Raw genomic sequence first — 19,611 nt, 5'->3', positions numbered from 1 at the left:
CTCGGTTCTCCCGGTGGATCCGGTGGCTGGGGGGCGGTCTCCGGTTCTCCCGGTGGCTGTATTGGCTCAGGGGGGTCTCCGGTGGGCCCGGTTCTCCCAGTGGATGGGGTGGCTCGGGGGTCTCCGGTTCTCCCGGTGTCTCGGGGGGGTCTCGGGCTCTCCCGGTGCATCCGGCGGTCTCCGGTTCCCCCCAGCGGCGGCGGGAGCCGCGCGGGGCTCGGGGCCGCCAGGGGGCGCTGCAGGGGCACGGGAGTGCGCGCGCGCAGGTGAGGGGGGACAGGGGGGGACAGGAGGGGACAGGAGAGAGGGAAAAGGGACAGGTGGGGACAGGAGGGGACAGGAGGGGACAGGAGAGAGGGAAAAGGGACAGGTGGGGACAGGAGGGGACAGGAGGGGACAGGAGAGAGGGAAAAGGGGGAAGGTGGGGACAGGAGAGGACAGGAGAGAGGGAAAAGGGACAGGTGGGGACAGCTGGGGACAATTGGGGACAGGTGGGGACAGGTGGGAACAGGTGAGGACAGGAGAGCACGGGGAGAACGGCTGGGGACAGGTAGGGACAGGCGAGGACAGGTGGGGACAGCTGGGGACAGCTGGGGACAGGTGAGGACAGGTGGGGACAGGTGGGGACACGTGGGGACAGCTGGGGACAGGAGAGCGCAGGGACAGTTGGGGACAGGTGGGGACAGGTGGGGACAGGTGAGCGGGGGGCAGGAGGGGACAGGTGAGCACAGCAGGGAGGCAGGTGAGGGTTCCCGTGCTGCGCCGTGCAGGGGACACACACGGACACATTTTGGGGGGGAAAAAAAAAACCAAACCCGAAATGTTCTGTAAGGGAGTGTGGGAACTTTTCCTTGAAAACAGGTTTGCTGTCCCCCAGTGTTTGTTTCCATCGGCTCTGAGGGGTGGGCTCTGGGCTCTGGCCCCCGCAGATAAAAGCCAGAGGCATAGGTGGGGCGAGCGGGGTTGTTTTTGTTCCTCTGTCTTGTGCAGAAGCCACAAGAAAGGTTGGTTGGTTGGTTTTTTTTTTCCTTTCTATGCAAACAAGGGGGAAAAGGCAAAACGCGGGTGGATAAACGTGTGCGGAGCCAGGGAGGTTTCAGTTTGCAGGGAGTGGGTTTGGGGGGAAATGGGGGTTCAGCTGTTCCTCACACATACAGGAGGGGCTGGGAGAGTGGCTGAAGGGTTTGGGCACCCCCTGGAAACTGAGCCTGAAATCAGCATGTTTCTGTGCTAAAAACTGTTAATTTTCATGTGCATCTTTGCTGATGAAGACAGAATCAGGGAATATCCTGAGTTGGAAGGGACACTCAAGGATCATCCACTCCAGATCTTGTCCCTGCACAGGCACCCCAACAATCCCACCCTGTGCTGAGAGGGTTCTACAATCACTCCTGGAGCTGTGCCAGCCTTGGGCTGTGACCATTCCCTGGGGAGTGTTCAGTGCCTGAGCACCCTCTGGGATAAGAACCTTTCCCAAAATCCAACCTAAACCCCCCTGGCACAGCTCCAGCTGCTCCCTCTGGTCGCCAGAGCAGAGATCAGAGCTGCCCACCAGGAGGATGCTGAAGAGCCCAGTGCCCTCAGCTTCCCTTCCCTTCCCTTCCCTTCCCTTCCCTTCCCTTCCCTTCCCTTCCCTTCCCTTCCCTTCCCTTCCCTTCCCTTCCCTTCCCTTCCCTTCCCTTCCCTTCCCTTCCCTTCCCTTCCCTTCCCTTCCCTTCCCTTCCCTTCCCTTCCCTTCCCTTCCCTTCCCTTCCCTTCCCTTCCCTTCCCTTCCCTTCCCTTCCCTTCCCTTCCCTTCCCTTCCCTTCCCTTCCCTTCCCTTCCCTTCCCTTCCCTTCCCTTCCCTTCCCTTCCCTTCCCTTCCCTTCCCTTCCCTTCCCTTCCCTTCCCTTCCCTTCCCTTCCCTTCCCTTCCCTTCCCTTCCCTTCCCTTCCCTTCCCTTCCCTTCCCTTCCCTTCCCCTCCAGGTCCTCCCCCACCCTCACAGCCCCTTTAGATGCCCTCAAATGACTCGAGATCTTTATTTTTTTACCCAGGAATGACTCCAGAACAGTTTGTGTGCAGGGTGGGGTTTCAGGGTGGCAGAACCTCCCAGCAGAGGAACCATTTACTGTCAGGGTTTCTGTCCCAGCCTCTTCACCTCGGTGCAGAATTCACACCTCTGCAACGTTCCTTGTCACCTGAGTAACGGTGAGAAGCCTTCGAGTCACTCATGGCTGAGGTGACAGTGTTTTTTTTCTCGGTTCAGCTACAAATTCAGAAGCTGAGGCCATCAGTTCTTGTGTGGTGAGACACTGAAAAGCACAACGAGGCCTCGTGGGGAGGAGGGTGTGTGTAGAGCTTGCAAAAAGCATCTTCTGCTGCCTGACAAATCCCATTTTCCGGGCTGGGATTTTTCCAGAGCAGCTGCACTGGAGTTTCCCCACAGGGTCCCACGTGGTAGGAGGTGGCTGGAAAAGGCCATTTGTGCTTTTCAGGGTTTTCTAGGAAATTTGGGCACAAAGCCAGCGGAAGGTGAGCTGTGGGGGATGTCATTTTTTGGGAGGAAACAGCACGGAGTTCAGCACTGAGAATGGATTATTGAAGTCCCATGGAAGAGGGAAAAGTCAAGAGAATCAAAACCATTTAAAATCACTTCCAACAGATTTAAATGAAACCAAAGGAGAGCAACTCCACTTTTTATCCTGATTGCTGACAGGGATTCCATGTGGTATCAGTGGCACAACCTGAACCCACTCCTTCACTTCAGGGAAAGTTTTCCCGAGTTTTTCCCGAGTCCTGGCTCGGAGGGCAGGTGTGTGTGGATCATTTCCCAGCCGTTCCCACACGGTGTCAGCAGCTCTCCAGGAGAGCTCCTGGTGGGGAGTTCAGCTGGGAGCCCTCTGCAGGAACAGGGAACTCCTGACCCAGGGCAAGAGGAGACCACGTCCCTGCTGTCCCCTGTCCCAGCTTTCTGTCTCTGCTGGCTGCAGCCAAAGGGGGATGGTGACCACAGACTCATCCTGGACGTGCTGTGGGTCACTCAGAGCCTGTCTGGGCTGTCCTGTCATTCCTGAGGTCACTCAGGCCCTGGAGAGGTCAGCAGCACTTTGGGAGGCTCTTTCTGTGCTGGGCTTTTCCTATAATCTCTATTTTTTTTGGTTTCAGAAGTATTTCCATCCCATGGTGTGTTTCAGGCCATGTGCCATGACCACCCCTTGGCTGCAGGAGGAAATTCCCTGGCAGGAAAGGCTCTTTCTGCACTGGTGATTGTAGAGGGGGCTCCTTTCCCTGCTGGAGCTCAGGAGCAGGTCCTTGGTGGGTGGGAGATGTGCCAGAAGTCCCTTGGGAGGAGCAGCTTTTGTGCAGAGCTGATCTCTCACTGGAGCATCACCTCCATGCCCTGGGGCAGCTGGGACAGCACCTGTGGCACTCTGGGGCTGCTCCTGGTGCCTCAGGTTTTAGTTTTTGTGTTTTTCAGGCTCTGTGCTGCTTTAGTGTGTGGGTCTGGGCTTCATATTGAGGGATGGTGAGCTCTCTGCACAGAGTGGGGAGACAGAACAATTCCTTCTCCAGCTGGGGACAAAATGATCCAAATCTCAGGCCCAAGAGCCTGAGACAACGTGGGCTGAAGAGAGAAAAACAAGAAGGATGGGATTTCATGGAGCTGTAATTGGATAATTGAGTCCTCTATGCAAATGGAGCAGAACTTATAAAAGTGAGAGACCCCCTGACCAGTGGGCATTTTGTGACCTTTTTGGTTCATTTTGTGACCATTTTGGGTTCACCTGAGCTGTACCCCTGGCTGGGCTCTTGTGCTGCCCAAGGTGGATCTGTTGAGGCCTCCTAATAAATCCCTGCTTTATTCTTGAGCCCTGCCCAGTCTCTGTTCCAGCCCAGCCTTCCCAAGGCACCACTCCCCATCCTGAGTTCCTCCAACCCAAACCATTCCGTGATTCCATGATGACCTCCCCTGGCCCAGCAGCCCCACCTGGGCAGTGCCTGGACCAGGCAGCCCAGAGGAGGAGGCAGGAGGCTCTGGCAGCTTTTTCAGGGCTTGTTTGTGCTCTTGGGGAGACCTTTTCTGCCCGTTGTTCTCTGCAGCTCCACAGCAGCCTCACGCCTCGGGCAGCGCTGGCACGGGAGGGGAGGGTGTGGGGGCCTGCAGCAGCTGCTGCCAACACAGCTGGATGAGTCTTGTACAGCTCTGGTGCCTTTCCAGGCCTGCTGGAAGCCTCCAGAGCCTGGTGGGAGCCACGTCTGTGGGGGCCCAGCCCTGCTGTGCTCCCCTCTGCGCACAGTCCAGGGGTGACGCCTGAGCAGGAGCTTTGTCCCCACCTGTGTCCCCCTGGCGAGGCAGAACCAGGAGCTGCAAAAGTGTGAAACTCTTCAAAGGGACTCGTGCAACACAGCCCAGGAGCTGAGCCTGGGTTAGTCATCCATAAAGGGCTTTGTTTTTTTCCTCTCCCACTCCCCGCCCTGGCACGGGGGTTGAAGCTCTTCCGCGCTGCTTGGTGTGGCCAAAACTTAGAAAAAAACAGATTATCTCCCAGGGAATCAGTCAACTCTGCCCTGAAAACAGCAGTTTCTCTCTGTGCAGCCCCAGCAGCTGGGTTTTGCCCCAGTGGGGATGGATTCTGCTGAAACCAGGGCTGCTGGGACACGTGTGTGTGCTCGCTGAGCTCCAGGTGGAGGTGGGACCTTCCCTGGTGAGGAGACAAAGCCGTGGGGAAAACCTGCAGGACCCAGGAACTGCAGCTGCTGAGAGAAGTTCTGATTTTGGTCCACAGCAGCACACACAGACTCCAGATCCTGGAAGGCCTTTTTGTCTATTTGACTGGAAATTACTCGGTCTTTTCCTCTCCTGCAGGATGATTCTGGACATCAGTGTTGTCCTTCAGTCACAGAAATTTCCCAATAAAGCCCCTGATTTCTTGACAATAATTTTTGTGCCGGCACTCAGCAGCACAGAAAGGAAAGTAGCTTGTTTTTTGGTTTTTTTAAAAGACAATTGATTTAAAAACAAAGCAGCAGGAAGGGAAGTTTCAGTTCCTGCACATGAGGAGCTTCAGGGGCTCAGCAGTGACAAATGCCTGGGCTGGCTCTGCAGCTGCCCTGCACGTGGAGCCAGAAGGCTCCTTATCTGTTCAGACCTGAATAAGGTTTGTACAACAAGCTGGGGCAGTGACAGGTGGTGATTGAACACCAACACTTGACTCTCTGCTGGTTTGGTATCAATCCTCTGCTCTGCAGAGCTGGGGTCTTAGTGAAAGTGAAAAAAAATAACTTTCATTTTGGGCAGGTCAGTGGCTGCCACAGCTGGGCTTGAAAGCTGCAGATTTCTGCTAAATCTGAACGTGTGAAATTGTGCTCATTTCAGCCAGGGGCTGTGGGGGCTCCCTCGTGTGGGATGAGCACAGAGCCAGGGATATTCTGCCTGGTTTTAGGGCCTGGGGAAGGGGCAGGATGGGCTGGGCTCTGTGAGGAGGAGGGCTGGGGACACGACCCCCACTCGATTGCGCTGCTGTCACTGAGTGCAGCACAATCTGCTGATTATCTGGTTAATTTTCCTTATATCTCTACTGCATGTTCTTGCCCTCTTCTTGGTGCCAACAGTTGGCTCTGAGCTGATCCTGCCACCTTCTAATCCATAAAAATTCCTGGTCAGACTCTTTGATTCACTTGCTTTGAGGTCATGAAGCTGCTTGGGGTGACACCAACAAAGGGCAGGTGACGTCTCAGCTGCCTCAGTTTCCCCAGATCCCTCTTACAGTGGCCCAGGGATGGATGAAACCCCACATTGGGATGGATAAAATCCTCCTCACACCTCCCCACTGTGCCCCAGGCCAGGCAGCTCTGCCAACAAGTTGGCTGTGTTCCCCTGAGATGTGACACCTCCACCCCCAGAACAGGAGTTTGGGGTTTTTTTTCCCTACAAAAGAAGTCTTGAGGAGGAAGCCATGGCCTGCTCTCAGCTATTCTGCCTGGTGCAGTGTGCCCCCACCCTTCCCCATCACCCACGGGCATTATTTTTAGGGTTTGTTTACCTCACTGGGCTCCAGCTCATTCTTTTTTAGGGTGACAAGGACTTCCCTCACGCAGCTGCCCAGGTGGCACACGAGAAACCACAGCCCTGCCTGGAGAACTTTCCTCTTCTCTAGTGAGGGCCAGGTTTTTTATTGGCTTTTTAAAGAAGATTTGGAGCTGTGGAAGGAAATAGGCAGCTCTTGCTGGTGAAAGGTACTAAAATAGGTTAAATCCATCCAAGCAATACACTCTTTTTTTTTGGTAGCACGTTCTGTGTGACTTGGCTGCAGTATTTGTGGCCCAAGTTGTGATTTTGTGTGGTTGCTTGGTGGGTTAAGTTTTACTGGTTTAAGTTAGGGCTTCAAGGTAGAGTCTGCTTTCTTAATCAAGAAAGTTCCTGAACATTAAGAGTTTGGCTCACAGTCACCTCAGAGGAGCAGGGGAATGGTTAAAGTGCTGTGGCTCTCTGCAGATCCCCAGTTCTTGCTCCAAAACTGATTCTTGCTCCAAAACTGTTCAACCTTGTGCACAAATGAGCTCTTGGGGCCCCTGAGGACCTCGCTGTGGTGAGACCCAGTGTTTGTTTAAGGGTCCCTGGGTTTGAGGTTCTGCATCTTAAGCTGTCTTATGCTGCTGTTGAGATGCTTCTTGAGCCTCTGGGCCAGATGCTGAAACTCACCCTGTCCTTTCTCTTTTGGGAGAAAACGTGAGACTTTCAGCACTCAGTGAAAGCAGAAATGAGCCTTAGCCCCGGCGCTCGGTGTCAGGCTTCTGTCTCCTCGTGTTCTTTGAGCTTCTTCCTCTTTGATTCCGTGGTTACAATTACAAGGCACTTTTTGTGAAGGATATGGGTCCCCCCTCGCTCCCCACTGTGTGCTTTGAGGCACAAATTAACTGGGGAGGCCAGGCAGGAGCACTGTGGTCATTGTTTTCCTTGCAGTTCCCACTCTCACCCTGGATGTGGCTGGGGGTTATGGTGCCCAGAGCTGCTGCCTCTCCCCTGAGCAATTCCCACAGGAATGTGGTGGTTTATTACAGTATTTTAATTAAATGTGAACAATAAAATGCTACAGCTCAAAGAATTTTCACTTAAAGGTTGGTGAGTGGCCGTTAGGTAAATCCAGCTGTGGAGCAGCATCAAGACACGTGGGTTAATAGTTAAAATAAAATCTCCTTAATGGGCTGCTGACTTGTTTCTTTTGTAATCCATCTGCTGCCTTGTTTCTTTTATAATCCGTCAGCAGATGAAGTAAACCAACATTTTTCTATTTCATTTATTTTCCACGCTCTCTTTCCTGCAGGGCAGCACTGGTATGAAGCTGAGCTGATCAAACAGCTCCTGAGAGGAAAGAAGGATTGACAAGGACGGGACAAGGATGGAGAAAACACAATGGAAAACCAGAAGTATTTTGTTTAAATCGTTATAATTTATTTTTCTCAAGTAGCAACATACAGTCCGTTTTTAGATATCGGTGGGGAACCACAGGTTGGGATCTTAGGCCAACGTTAACATGACTCACCTAAATGAGATGCAAATTTGTTCTGTCCGTTAAATTTAAGCAGGGAAAGCCAGGCACTCTGACATCAGCCCTGCCTCACTGAGGCACAGCTGCAGCTGTCCCAGAGGTGCCTCTGCATCTCATTTCAGATGTGTGTGATCCCTTTTGGAATTCATCTGGTCTGTAAGGACCTGAAGACTCCTTCATTTGCAGGAGGGGAATGGCTTTTGTCACAGGACACAAGTGCAGCTCCCTGTGCTGGTGGAGCAGTTTCTTGGGTGGGATAAGGGGAATGGTTCTGCATGAAAAGGTTCCATGGAGGCAGAGTGTTCTCGGGGTACATTCATGAACAGATTGAACTTTGTGTAAAGCAGCTTGACATGTTGAATATACATTAACAATCTATTGTTACTGATGAGGGGAACTGCAAATACCCTGTGCTGGGGGTGTCCCTGGCTCTGGCCAAATCATGATATCTGTGTCTTGCCCAAATAAGGACGAGAAAGAAACCAAGGGCAAATAGCTCTTCAGTGTCTGTTGTCACCCCTTGTTTCATGTGACAGAGAAGCAGCACTTCTGTACAGTTACCTGGGCACTGTAAATGAAAATGAGTTCAACAGTTGAGCACAGATAGGTAACACAAAGCAGGATCCTCTCTTCCCAAATCCCAGCCCCTGATAAAAATCCCATACACCAGAGGTCAATGGTTTATGGAGAATTTATTTCGATTTGGTGGCAGCCAGGTAAATAACTGGCAGTGCTGCCTCAGACCCAGCCAGTGAATTCTGTCTTGGAAGTTTAACCCTCAATTCTCTAAAGCAATGCTCTCCAACCCATGAACCAGAGAGTTCTCTGCGTCACTCCTGATGGATCCATGTGTTGAAGAAAAGGACAAATGTCTGTTTAGTGAGTGTTTTGCTGCTCGTGGCTCTGTGTGTTCAGGGGAACATGGACACATCTCCTCTGGGAGCAGCTCCAGGCTGAGACCTCTCTCCACTGGCGATGGCTCTGGGAGAGCTGGGTGCTGTGGGATGTGAGCACAGGACAAGGACAGGGACAGGAGCACAGGCCAAGGACAGGGACAGCTGCACAGACCATGCAGCAGCTCCTCCCAGCTGGTGTTCAGCTGTCCCACGTCAGCGGTTCCCAGAGCGTTCATCTGTCATCAGGAATCTTCGCTCTTCCTGTAAAAGCACCCACTGGAATTGCAGTCTGGGCTCCTCCAAGGTCTGATTTTCCATGACAACAGTCTGCTCAGCTGCTGTGGCCTGGCAGAGGTGGGACAGTGCTCAGATCAAACCTCAGCGAGCCGTGTCTTTGTTGGTGCCGACAGCACCGATGCAAAACACGCCCCAGTAGCTTATGAGTGAAATCCAGATCTGACTTCAAAGGCAGCTGAAGTCCTGCTGGAAGGGCTGGGAAGGGAGGAGAAAACCCACATTCATATTTATCTCAAGGTCAGCAGGTGATAGCCCAGAAACAGGATACAGGCAGAAGTAAAGTAGAATTTGTACTTTTCCTGACAGAGCTACGAGTGGCTACAATGTTATAAAAAGTAATTGAAATTATGGCTAGAGTTTGTATGGATTTTGCATTAGCTGTGGTCATGTCTCACGTTTCATGGGGGAAGGCAGAGCAGTTGTGTGCTCGGGTACTCCACAGCTGGGTTTGTGTGTTGGATCCAGCCCGAGGCTGCGGGTTGGCCTCGGACTGACTCAGCAAGGGCATTTCTGTGGGGCTGCAGAGCTGTTGGCTTGTTAAAAGCAACATCCAAAGCAAGGGTGATGCTCCCGGACAGTTCTGCTGCACCAACGTCTGTTTTCTCTTGGTGCTTGTCGCTTTTCGGGTAAATGTTCTGTTTTGAGCGTTTCTCATTTTGACAGGGAAAGACTAAGCTGAAGGTGAAATGACAGGAGGAATTGCAGGCTCACCACCTCTCCCTTGCTTTGCCTTTAGTGACAGCTCTGTTGTAAAGTCTCTCCACCCATGGGATATTGGCCAGCAGCCCTTGCTGCTTGAAATAGGAGGAGGCTTCTGGATTTCCCCCTCGACTTCTCTGCAGTGTAGCAGTCCTTGCTCTGCCAGGAGTTCAGATCAGAGAAAACGTCCAGAACCATTTCAGCTCCACCGAGGCGTGCCCGGAGCTGGGCTCACGGGGAGAAGGTGGTGGTGGTCTCTGTCTCCATGGCGAAGGAGGTCCTCTTGCTGTCGCGGCAGGTGGTGAGCTGCAAGAGGCGCTCCTGGCTCAGGCAGCCCAGCTCCTTCAGCAGCTTGAAGAGGTCGGTGCGGAATTTGACGCCGATGAAGGCGTAGAGGAAGGGGTTGAGGCAGCATCGGAAGCAGGCCAGGGTGTAGGTCACGTCGTCTGCCACGTCCAGCTTCTTGCTCTCCTCACATGAGCTGGTCTGGTTGAAGACTGAGATGGTCTTGGCCAGCATGACGCCGTTGTAGGGCAGCTGGAAGACGACAAAGACGATGACCACGGCGATGATGACCTTGATGGCTTTGTTCTTCTCAAAGTTGCGGGCCTGGAGCAACGTTTTGATGATGATGAGGTAGCAGAAAGACATGACCAGCAGGGGAATTAAGAAGCCAAACACCATTTGGGACACTTTGATGCCGGTGTTGAAGGTCTGCAAGTCATTAGCAAAGATGGAACACCGGGAATTGCTCCCTGAGTTGTTCACACCACTGTGAACCAGCTCAGGGATGGAGAGGATGAAGGCCAGGAGCCAGATGAGGCTGCAGGTCAGCTTGCTGATGAATATCATGCGGGGGCGCAGGCGATGGGCTGAGGCTGCCTGGACGATGGCGAAGTACCTGTCGATGCTGATGGACAGGAGGAGCAGCATCCCGCTGAAGAAACTCATTTTGCAGATGCAGTAGACAGCTTTGCAGGCAAAGTTCCCAAAAAGCCAGCTTGTGGCCGCGCTCGTGGCCCAGAAGGGAAGGGTCAGCAGGAAGAGGATGTCTGCCACAGCCAGGTTCAGCAGGTAGATGTCCGTCATGGTCTTCAGCCTCTTGAAGTAGATGTAGGTGAGCACGACCAGCCCGTTCCCCAGCAGCCCCGTGAAGCAGATGATGCTGTACATGGCTGGGAGGAAGGCAGCACGGAAGTTCCGGACCTCCTCCTTCTCACACAGGGACTCGAACATGCTGTAGTCAATGGTGCTGTTGGAGTCGTAGTAATCAGTGACATTGTCCCCGGCACAGAACTAGAACAGGAAAGAGAAGCAGAGTGTGTTGGGACAAGGACTGTGTTGCCTGTGTGGCTGTGCAAGGAAAGAAGCCTGGAGAGAAGTCCCAGGGAGTTCCCAAGTTCTGTCTCATACCAACATCACAAACAGAGCTGACACAACCTCGTGGCCGAAAGTGTTTCCTATAAATATGTGAGGTTTGGGGCTTTTCTGGGGGGCTCCAAGTGGGAATTCCACCAGAAACATTTTGTGCTCAGCCAAAGTAACATCTGCAAGCCCTCAGATGTGTGGCAGCTTTCCAGAGTGACCCACCTCCAGCTGCGTGTGCACAGCCAGCTGTCAGATAAAATGTGAGAAACAAAACATCCTAGAGCTAAATGGAAAATCAGCGAAGGTGCTGGTGAGCCCGTGAGGAAGCACAGTGAGTGCAGCAGGAAGCTGTTTCCGTGTCGGGCCGGCATCTCATTCAGGCCCTCGATTTCAGTTCTGATTATTCTTGTTTCATCTTCCTACACTGCCATAACCTGCGGGGCAGACAGAGCCTGCGGTATCTGTGCCCTGCTTTTTGTCACTTATTAATCTCCAGAACCTTCTCCCCATCGCACAGACATGAAAGGTTTCCCCTGGATACCCCCACCCTTTATCGGAGAGCATCTCGGTGCTCTCCATCTCAGCAGGTTTGGCTTTCACCACATCCTGCTGGGTTGCCAGAGTGAAAGGGAAAAGCAGGGGCTGCTCGGCTCTGTCCCAGGGAGCCCCACAGGCTGGGGGTGGCCACTGCAGCCAGGAGACCTCGGGCACCAGGACCAGCCCCTGGGGTTGGGAGCAGCTCCGTGCTTGGGGTTCTCCTTGCTGGGCCAGGGCACTCTGAGCACCAGGCAGGGGAAGATGATGAACTCTTTCTCCTTGGCTGCATCCCTCTCCAGCTCTGGGCTTGGTCAGAGCCCAGCTCCTTGACCAGGAATTTGTAGGGAGCAGGAACCAGCTGCTCCCTGTGGTCAATGTAGTGCACTCCTGTCTGCCCTGGAAATGCTTATTTGGGTCTCATTTTGTAGACTCACACAGCCCAGGCCATCTGAAATTCACTCCGTTTTTCAACATTTTTCTCGGCTTGGTTTTGTTTCTCTTGCTTGTTTTTCTGCAGCTGGGCTCTGCTCTCACCTCCCACCTCCCACAGCTGGATCCTGGGGTGAGCAGCTGAGTCCCCACACATTTCTGGGACTGTGGGTGGCTGCCCTGAGTTTTTGAGATCTCCCTTGACCCACAGCACAAAGCAGCTGGATTTCAACAATGTTGTTGAAAACATCTTACCTGAAAAACCAACGGCAGGCTGAAAACAAGGGTGACCTTTAGCTGCTTGCCTAGGGAAGAAGGAGATGTGTTAGTGGCTGAGTGGGGGTTTCCACATGGTTCTTACTTTGAAAAGTAGTGGGTAATGCTGTCCATGGCACTGTGAACCCTGCAGAACCCTCACCACTGAGGAAACCAGAAGCTGGAAAGATGCCAGGGAGATAACCCAGGGTCATGAGTGCTGCTGTCAGAGCACTGGAGGAGTCTCAGCAGTCTGGCCCCTCTGGCTTCACAGATCCATGGAACACTTTGGGTTGGGAGGGGTCTCTAAAGGTCATTCAGCCCAACCCCCTGCAGTGAGCAGGGATGTCTTCACCTAGCCCAGGCTGCCCAGGACCCTGTGCAGTGAAAGCTGAGAGCTGAGGACTCTAAACTCAGGCACTGTGCACTCATTTTGATTTTATTTTGATTTTATCCTTTACTTTTCCCTGCAGGCAGCCAGCAGCTTTTTCCCTGGTGTCTGAGCAGTGAGGGTGCAGCCTAATCCATGCAAATGCCCAGCTGTGAGGGCCATAAATCTGTGCCAGCTGTGCCCGTGTGGTGCCTGGGCTGTGGAGAGGAGCGCTCAGCTCCCCGTGGGACAGACAGAACTGGAACTGGCTGAAATTTATTGCTTGTCTCTAAATGTCAAGAATTGGCTTCTGCTGCCTTGGGATGTGGAAATATAGGATGCTGACAGCTGGGAGGAAAAACTGAATTTAGAGCCAGGTATGATGGTGGTGAGAGCAATCTCAGCCGAGCAGCTCTTCCTGCTGTGGTTAGCAGGGCAGGGGCCAGGGAAAGCTTTCTCCTCACTGGTTTTACAGCTCGTACCAGCAGCTGCCTCAGGCAGCTGCCACTGAAAGCTGCTCAGGTGGAAGGTGGCAGTGAGACAGCCCCGAGCTCCACTCTGGTGTGAGGAGGAGATGTGTCCCTCCCTGAGGGTGCCTTGGCCCAGGATGTCCCTCCAGGCCCTGGGTGGTCCCTGCAGCCCCTCACTCCCTGTGGGTTTCTGCTCTGGGGGTGCTCAGCAAGGGGGTACCTTTGGCTTTCAGCTGCCTGCTCCTCCTAGAACTCTGCCTTGCTCCTCATGGCCTGGTTGTTCATGAATGTGGCTGATTCCTGTGCTTAGTGTCTGCTGGACTCAGCTCTGCTTGCTTTCAGTTCTGTGCCAGGCTCCTGCTCGTGGTGTGCTGCACCAGGATGATGAACTTCCACTACAGCAACTGCACCAAGTCCCTGTGGACTTGCAACAGCCTCACTAATATCAGATAGTTACCTGTGAGTGGAGATGTTTTTAGTGCCTGAGGGTGATGTGTGGGGCAGAGAGATCCTCAGCCTGGGAAATTCATAGTGCTCATCCCCAGGCCTGTGTGAGTGCCTCCCCTGAGGTCTCCTAGAAGCTCTGTCTCACCTTCCCCCCTTATTTTCATCTTTGATGTTCATGCAGCTGTGTGCTCAGTTGTGTTCATCCTCTCTTTTCCTTCTCCAAACCCTCCTGGGGATGTCTGAGGGGTTCCCATGGGTCCCCTTAGAGCAGGTGACTCAGGAATGGAGGCGTGCAAGGCAGGGACTGAGGGTGAAGCTTCTTCTGCTCTGTCCAACCAGTCACTTTCCCTCTGACCAGTCCCAGCATGCAGGAAGAGGTTTGGTGTCTGCCATGGTGTCACCTCTTCAAACTGCTACCCTTCATTTGTTATATGACACAGGAAATACTCCAAAAGCTCCAAGGACTGGGACTCACTAGGTGGCTTTAAGCAAGCTGTAACTCCCTTCCTGCCTGGGATACAGAGTCCCTGTCTCTGCAAAAACCACGGCATCATTCATCATTCTGCTGCACCTTTGAGGTAGTTAGCCTGGTTTCCCTGGGACTGCTGGGGCTCCTGGCTGCCTGTGATGGGTGATGAGTACCTGTGCTGGAAACTCAGCCCCACCAGGAAATTGCCCTGTGGCAGAGAAGAACCACCCTCATTCCACGGAGGAAAAGCACCCATGTAAACCAGACTCCACCAGCCCTCTGTGGCTTGGTTTGCAGACTCCAGGTCCAGCCCTGATTTCACCTGACCAGCCCCAGCCCTGGTGAGGGCTCCTTTGCTCTGTTCTGTTTTCTTATCACCCTGTGACAGTCTAGAAAAACAGGACTGAGAACGTGACTCAACCAACTCCTGAAACAGTTCAGCCCATATCATTCCTTTGAAGATCATCATAGGTTTCTTTTCTCTCCCCCTTCTCAGTTGCTGTTTCAACTGTCTTAAATGTCAAATGACTTTTCAATATGAAGAAAGCCCGTGCTGTTTCTGCCCCTCTTCAGTGCCCCCACCTCAGATTACACATTTGCAAAAGCACAACCAGAGAGGCCCTGCTGCCTCCTGCTCCCTCTGTGCCAGTTTGAGCATGTTTGTGTCACTGGTTTCAGTCAGACTGGACAGGGCTTGCATGTCCCCAACTTGTCTTGTGGTCTGGGGCAGTGGGCAGAAGCAATTATCATGACACGATCCTTGCTCTGAAGTTTATCAGGAGTTTAGGTACATTTCTTTACTTTTTCTTTCCTTTTTACACCTCCTGGCAGTTGGCTGCTGTGGGTATTTTCTTAAAGTTTTTAAAAGTTTTGTTCCTCAAAATTTTGAGGAAAAAAAAAAAACCCTCTCAAAAGTCCCTGCAGCCAGTTGAACTAGAAACCTCATTTATAAATATACACCAAAAACCCACCACAGCAAGTGAGTCAGCCTGGCCCTACAGCCCCGTGGCAGCCCCGGTGTGTCTCAGCCTGGGAGGTGCTGCTTTGAGGCCATTCCTGTCCTGGAGGACCTGGAAACAGCTGGAAAGGGGAATTCCTCCATGGGAGTGAAGGAAGGAAGGGGTCTGTTCATGTCAGGGCATGGGAATCCCTCAGTTTTACACTCTGCCTCCACAGACTAAGCCCAAGGGGGGATTCATCCCTTGAGAGATGTTGAGCTGTTCAGGATCTCTCAGTAGCAAAGAGAAAGAAACAGATGTTTTTAAGCCCAGTTCAGGTGCCTGGGGTGGGCACCTGGGGTGGGCACCTGGGGTGGGCACCTGGGGCGGGCACCTGGGGCACAGCTCAGGCCATGCTGGGGCACAAGGGGGTGAGTTTGGACAGGCAGATCCCTCCCAGCTCATCTGGATCTCCCTCAGCACCAGCTGCTAAATGTGAGCAAGGCAAGAGCAGCTGCAGGAGCAGAGAATCCCATCAGGTGCACCCAGAAAGGCCTCTGACAGTGCAAGAATTTGGTGTCAGGACATCTGCCTGGAAGAGGAGGGAGACACAGCCCCGAGGGTGATTAATCAGATCATAAAATGGCCAGGGCAGCTCCTGAGGGTCTGGCTGCTGCTGCAGCTGAGGGATGAGGAGAGCAAGGCAGGAGCTGGGAATGCTTTAGGGATTCAGGAGAGCAAAGCAGGAGCTGGGAATGATTTAGGGATGAGATTCAGGAGGGCAAAGCAGGAGCTGGGAATGCTTTAGGGATTCAGGAGAGCAAAGCAGGAGCTGGGAATGCTTTAGGGATTCAGGAGAGCAAAGCAGGAGCTGGGAATGCTTTAGGGGTCAGATGCAGGAGAGCAAAGCAGGAGCTGGGAATGCTTTAGGGATGAGATTCAGGAGAGCAAAGCAGGAGCTGGGAATGCTTTAGGGATGAGATTCAGGACGGCAAAGCAGGAGCTGGGAATGCTTTAGGGATGAGATTCAGGAGAGCAAAGCAGGAGCTGGGAATGCTTTAGGGATTCAGGAGAGCAAAGCAGGAGCTGGGAATGCTTTAGGGATGAGATGCAGGAGGGCAAAGCAGGAGCTGGGAATGCTTTAGGGATGAGATTCAGGAGGGCAAAGCAGGAGCTGGGAATGCTTTAGGGATGAGATTCAGGAGAGCAAAGCAGGAGCTGGGAATGCTTTAGGGATGAGATTCAGGAGAGCAAAGCAGGAGCTGGGAATGCTTTAGGGATGAGATGCAGGAGGGCAAAGCAGGAGCTGGGAATGCTTTAGGGATGAGATTCAGGAGGGCAAAGCAGGAGCTGGGAATGCTTTAGGGATGAGATTCAGGAGGGCAAAGCAGGAGCTGGGAATGCTTTAGGGATGAGATTCAGGAGAGCAAAGCAGGAGCTGGGAATGCTTTAGGGATGAGATTCAGGAGGGCAAAGCAGGAGCTGGGAATGCTTTAGGGATGAGATTCAGGAGGGCAAAGCAGGAGCTGGGAATGCTTTAGGGATGAGCAGCTCCTGAGGGTCTGGCTGCTGCTGCAGCTGAGGGATGAGGAGAGCAAGGCAGGAGCTGGGAATGCTTTAGGGGTGAGATTCAGGAGGGCAAAGGAGGAGTTTGCTTTAGGGAGCACTGGCAAAGCCGAGCAAACCTGCTCTGGCCAAACCCTCGTGGTGAATGAATTTTTTTTGGCCACCTGGGATTGCAAAGCAAAAGTTCTGGCCTCAGCACACGTGCAGGCAGTGATTAACGTGCTCTCTGTATGTTACACAGGTACCAGCTTCTGGTGCCCCTTCTCCAGCAGCACGGGAGGCTTTTGGGGGAAGAACCAGATATTTCTGAGAAAAGTTAATCATACTTTAGTGATCTAATGACTATTGGCAGTTACCAGCCTGCTCTGCCCCCTTCCCCTCCTCATAACTGGCAGAGGACAGGCACTGTCATCTCAGGAGTGAGTGGAGCCAGTGAAACTCAGTCATGCTCTTATTTCGTGTGTTCACTGTGATCACTATCACAGAAGAAAGTTAATAATTATCAACCTCTACTCCTTTCAGGAAACTGTGAATCAAAAAACGAGATAAGCAGAGAGAAGCAAATAAAAAATTTCCTGCAGAAGTGAGCCAGGTGTGTTTTAAAGAAAGCACTGCTGTGGTGTGTCTTCCAGGAAAATGAAATATTCCTCTGAAACGCAATAGTAGAACAAAAAACCCAAAGCAGGAACATTATCATAATCTGGTCAGGTCCTCATTAACTCTTTCTTTTCCCTCTCCTGATTAACCTTTCCTAGGAGCTAAGTTCAGCTGCCCCCAGACACTGAACCCCTTGGAACAAGCAGCCCACAAAGCACCCACAGGATGATGCAGAGGCCAAAAGTTTAAACAAGAAGAATGATGTGTGGTGGGCAAATTCAGTTTGGTGTTTGTTTGGATGCAGGGATTCCAAAATCCAGGAATTTCCTAAGCCACTGATTGCCAGAGGCTCTGAGGAGAAAGAAAACTCCCTTGACTCATTCACTGCTCCTGCCTGGAGGGTCCTGGGGGACCTTCCCCCTCTTTTCCCTGCATCCCCATCTCTGGAGCATCCTGCATCCCTGGAGCATCCCCAGATCCTCCTTTAATCCCTAGAACTTCTTGCATCCATCCCCCTGACCATCTCCAGAACCTCCTGCATCTCCAATGCATCCTGCTTCCCCCAGTGCTCCTGCAGATATTTTAAAATAGAAATAACTTGCAAAAGACTGGATGGACTTCATGAACGATCTCAGCTCTTCTCCAAATTCCTCAATTGATTCACTGAATTAAAATGTTGCCAGGGAGAGTGTTCTCTCTCTCTCTTTTTTTTTATTTTTTTTTTTTTTATTAAGAAGAGAAGGTGTGAATTATGCAAGATTCCATTTGCTTCAGAACAAAAAGGCCCCTTAAAATTGCCTCCGAACCTCTTTTTGGTATTTGTTTCTGAAGTGATTTGAGGTTTTTGAGCTTCTAAAATAGAACCATGCTTTTTTTTTTTTTTAATAGTAAAAATGAGGAAGATGAAAGTCTTTTATGTTGTCTAAATGCTCTAATAGAAGTGCTCCACTCCTGTGTCACAGGACAGGGACTGGGCATCATTAATAAAGCTGAAGACACAGCCCAAGGCTGCAGCCCAGGTACTCACCCCCATCCATGGTGTGGTTCCAGAGGATCCAGTCACAGAGGTAGGGAGAGCATCACCCACTCCAGCACTGCCTCCCTAGCTCCTGCCAGGGACCCTCCTCGGGGAACTCTGCTTTTATACTTCCTGCACCCCAGTGAGCAGCTCACAGGCACCTGATGTCACGGCATTCAGTAGATCCTCCTCCTCCTCCTTCTCTTGTGTTCAGGGCTGTGCTGAGCTCTCGGGGTGCTCAGGTGCTGCCTCGGGGTGTTCTGCACACCCAGAGCTGTCACTGACACTTGGGGAAGTGAAGAGGGCTCTGCTTTTGGGCTGACACATGAGGAATGGTCTGTGGTGAAGGAAACAGGGGAAGGAGGGTCTTTCTTATCTCCCCACTCCAGCAAATCCTGCTTCATCTGTGGAGCCCTCAGTGCTGGAGGGAACAGAGCATCCCATCCCATCCCCTCCCATCCCATCCCATCCCCTCCCATCCCATCCCATCCCATCCCATCCCATCCCATCCCATCCCATCCCATCCCATCCCATCCCATCCCATCCCATCCCATCCCCAGACCTGGAAAGGTGTCCAGGATGAAAATCTCAGTGCACAGGACTGCCCATGACCAACAGCCCATGTCCTTCTCCCTCCCCACGCTGTCATCAGCTCGGTGACTTCTCCCCTTTCTCCTTCTGGGTATTTTTGTCTTCCCCAAAAGGCTCTGCACTGTCAGTGTCATGCCTTCCCCCAAGGCAAAGCAGTGGTTTTGTTTTGTGGGTGTCAGGGCTCTGCTCTTGAAACAGACCTCTCAGACAGAAATGTCTCCAGCTCCTCACAATCTCTCTTTTTTCCTGAGCCAGGCTCCTCTAGAACTGATGCCTTTGGCATCTTGTCCTCTCTGTCTCATGCTATGTCAGTGCTGTTACTGCAGCCAGGTGGAAAAACGGGGCACCACAGGATGGAATCCCAGCTCAAATTAAATATACCTGAAGCTGAGGGTCATTTTGAGGCTCCTGTGTGCTGTCTTAGGTCCTTTTTGAAGACTCAGATCCAGTTTCAGACCCTCCCTGGACACGGTCCCAGCCTGACTCCAAATCCTTCCCAGTGCTGGTGTGGTTCTGAGCCCATTCTGGGGTGCTCAGGGAACAGCTGGGGTACTCAGGATCAGGATTTTGGGGTTTTTGGGGGCAGGAGAGCTGTGACAGTTTTCCTCTGCTCTCTCTGAGTGCGCGGCACCGACTCCTCCGCGCCTCGCCCGGCGCTTTATCTCAGCCAGCAGGTGCTGTTTGCATCTCTGCAGCTATTTATTGCTCTGTTTGCCTTTGCTCGTCAGGTATCCAGGCAGGTACGCTGCCTCGAGAGCTCTATCTCGTAACCACTTCCTCCAACAGGGACCTGAGATGAAAGACTTCCCTTGGGTAGCGGCAGAATACCCGGAATCAAGGGGTGTAACACAGGCTTCACACGAGGTCACAGCTCTGCCTGGCGAGCTGTGGATGTGCAGGGGGGCCCCTCGAGGTGCTCTGTGCTCCCCCTGCTCCAGGGAGAGGCAGCAGGCAGAGTTCTGGTGGATCCATCCCCATGTCCACGCTGGCTGAAGCCAAAGAGAGAGGGGAGGAAGGCAGGTGGTTTGCAGGTTGTTTTCTGCACGTGGTCCCAAGGTTCAGCTTCAAAGTTTTGGTACGTGCCAAGTTCTGTGGTGATAAGAGTCCATTCAAGCAAACTGTTTTTCTTAAAA

General features: G+C 52.6%; 1 protein-coding gene across 2 annotated transcripts; it reads right to left on the bottom strand.

Moving 5' to 3' along the window:
• Window positions 1-7,465: 7,465 nt before the first annotated feature.
• Window positions 7,466-19,140, bottom strand: CCR7 (C-C motif chemokine receptor 7). 2 transcript variants are annotated; one of them, XM_064399802.1, is made up of 4 exons: window positions 18,860-19,140; window positions 17,897-18,224; window positions 12,013-12,062; window positions 7,466-10,719 (listed from the first exon to the last, which is right to left on the bottom strand). In XM_064399802.1, the coding sequence occupies exons 2-4, from the start codon at window positions 17,904-17,906 to the stop codon at window positions 9,655-9,657; spliced, it is 1,125 nt and encodes a 374-aa protein (XP_064255872.1). In that variant the 5' UTR covers window positions 17,907-18,224; window positions 18,860-19,140; the 3' UTR covers window positions 7,466-9,654. The 2 variants fall into 2 exon arrangements, with proteins under 2 accessions (XP_064255872.1, XP_064255874.1); XM_064399804.1 differs by lacking the exon at window positions 17,897-18,224.
• Between the last annotated feature and the right edge of the window lie 471 nt (window positions 19,141-19,611).

Source organism: Passer domesticus, chromosome 27 (genome assembly GCF_036417665.1).
Source record: "Passer domesticus isolate bPasDom1 chromosome 27, bPasDom1.hap1, whole genome shotgun sequence".
NCBI lineage: Eukaryota > Metazoa > Chordata > Aves > Passeriformes > Passeridae > Passer > Passer domesticus.
This window is presented reverse-complemented; position numbering and strand designations above follow the sequence as displayed.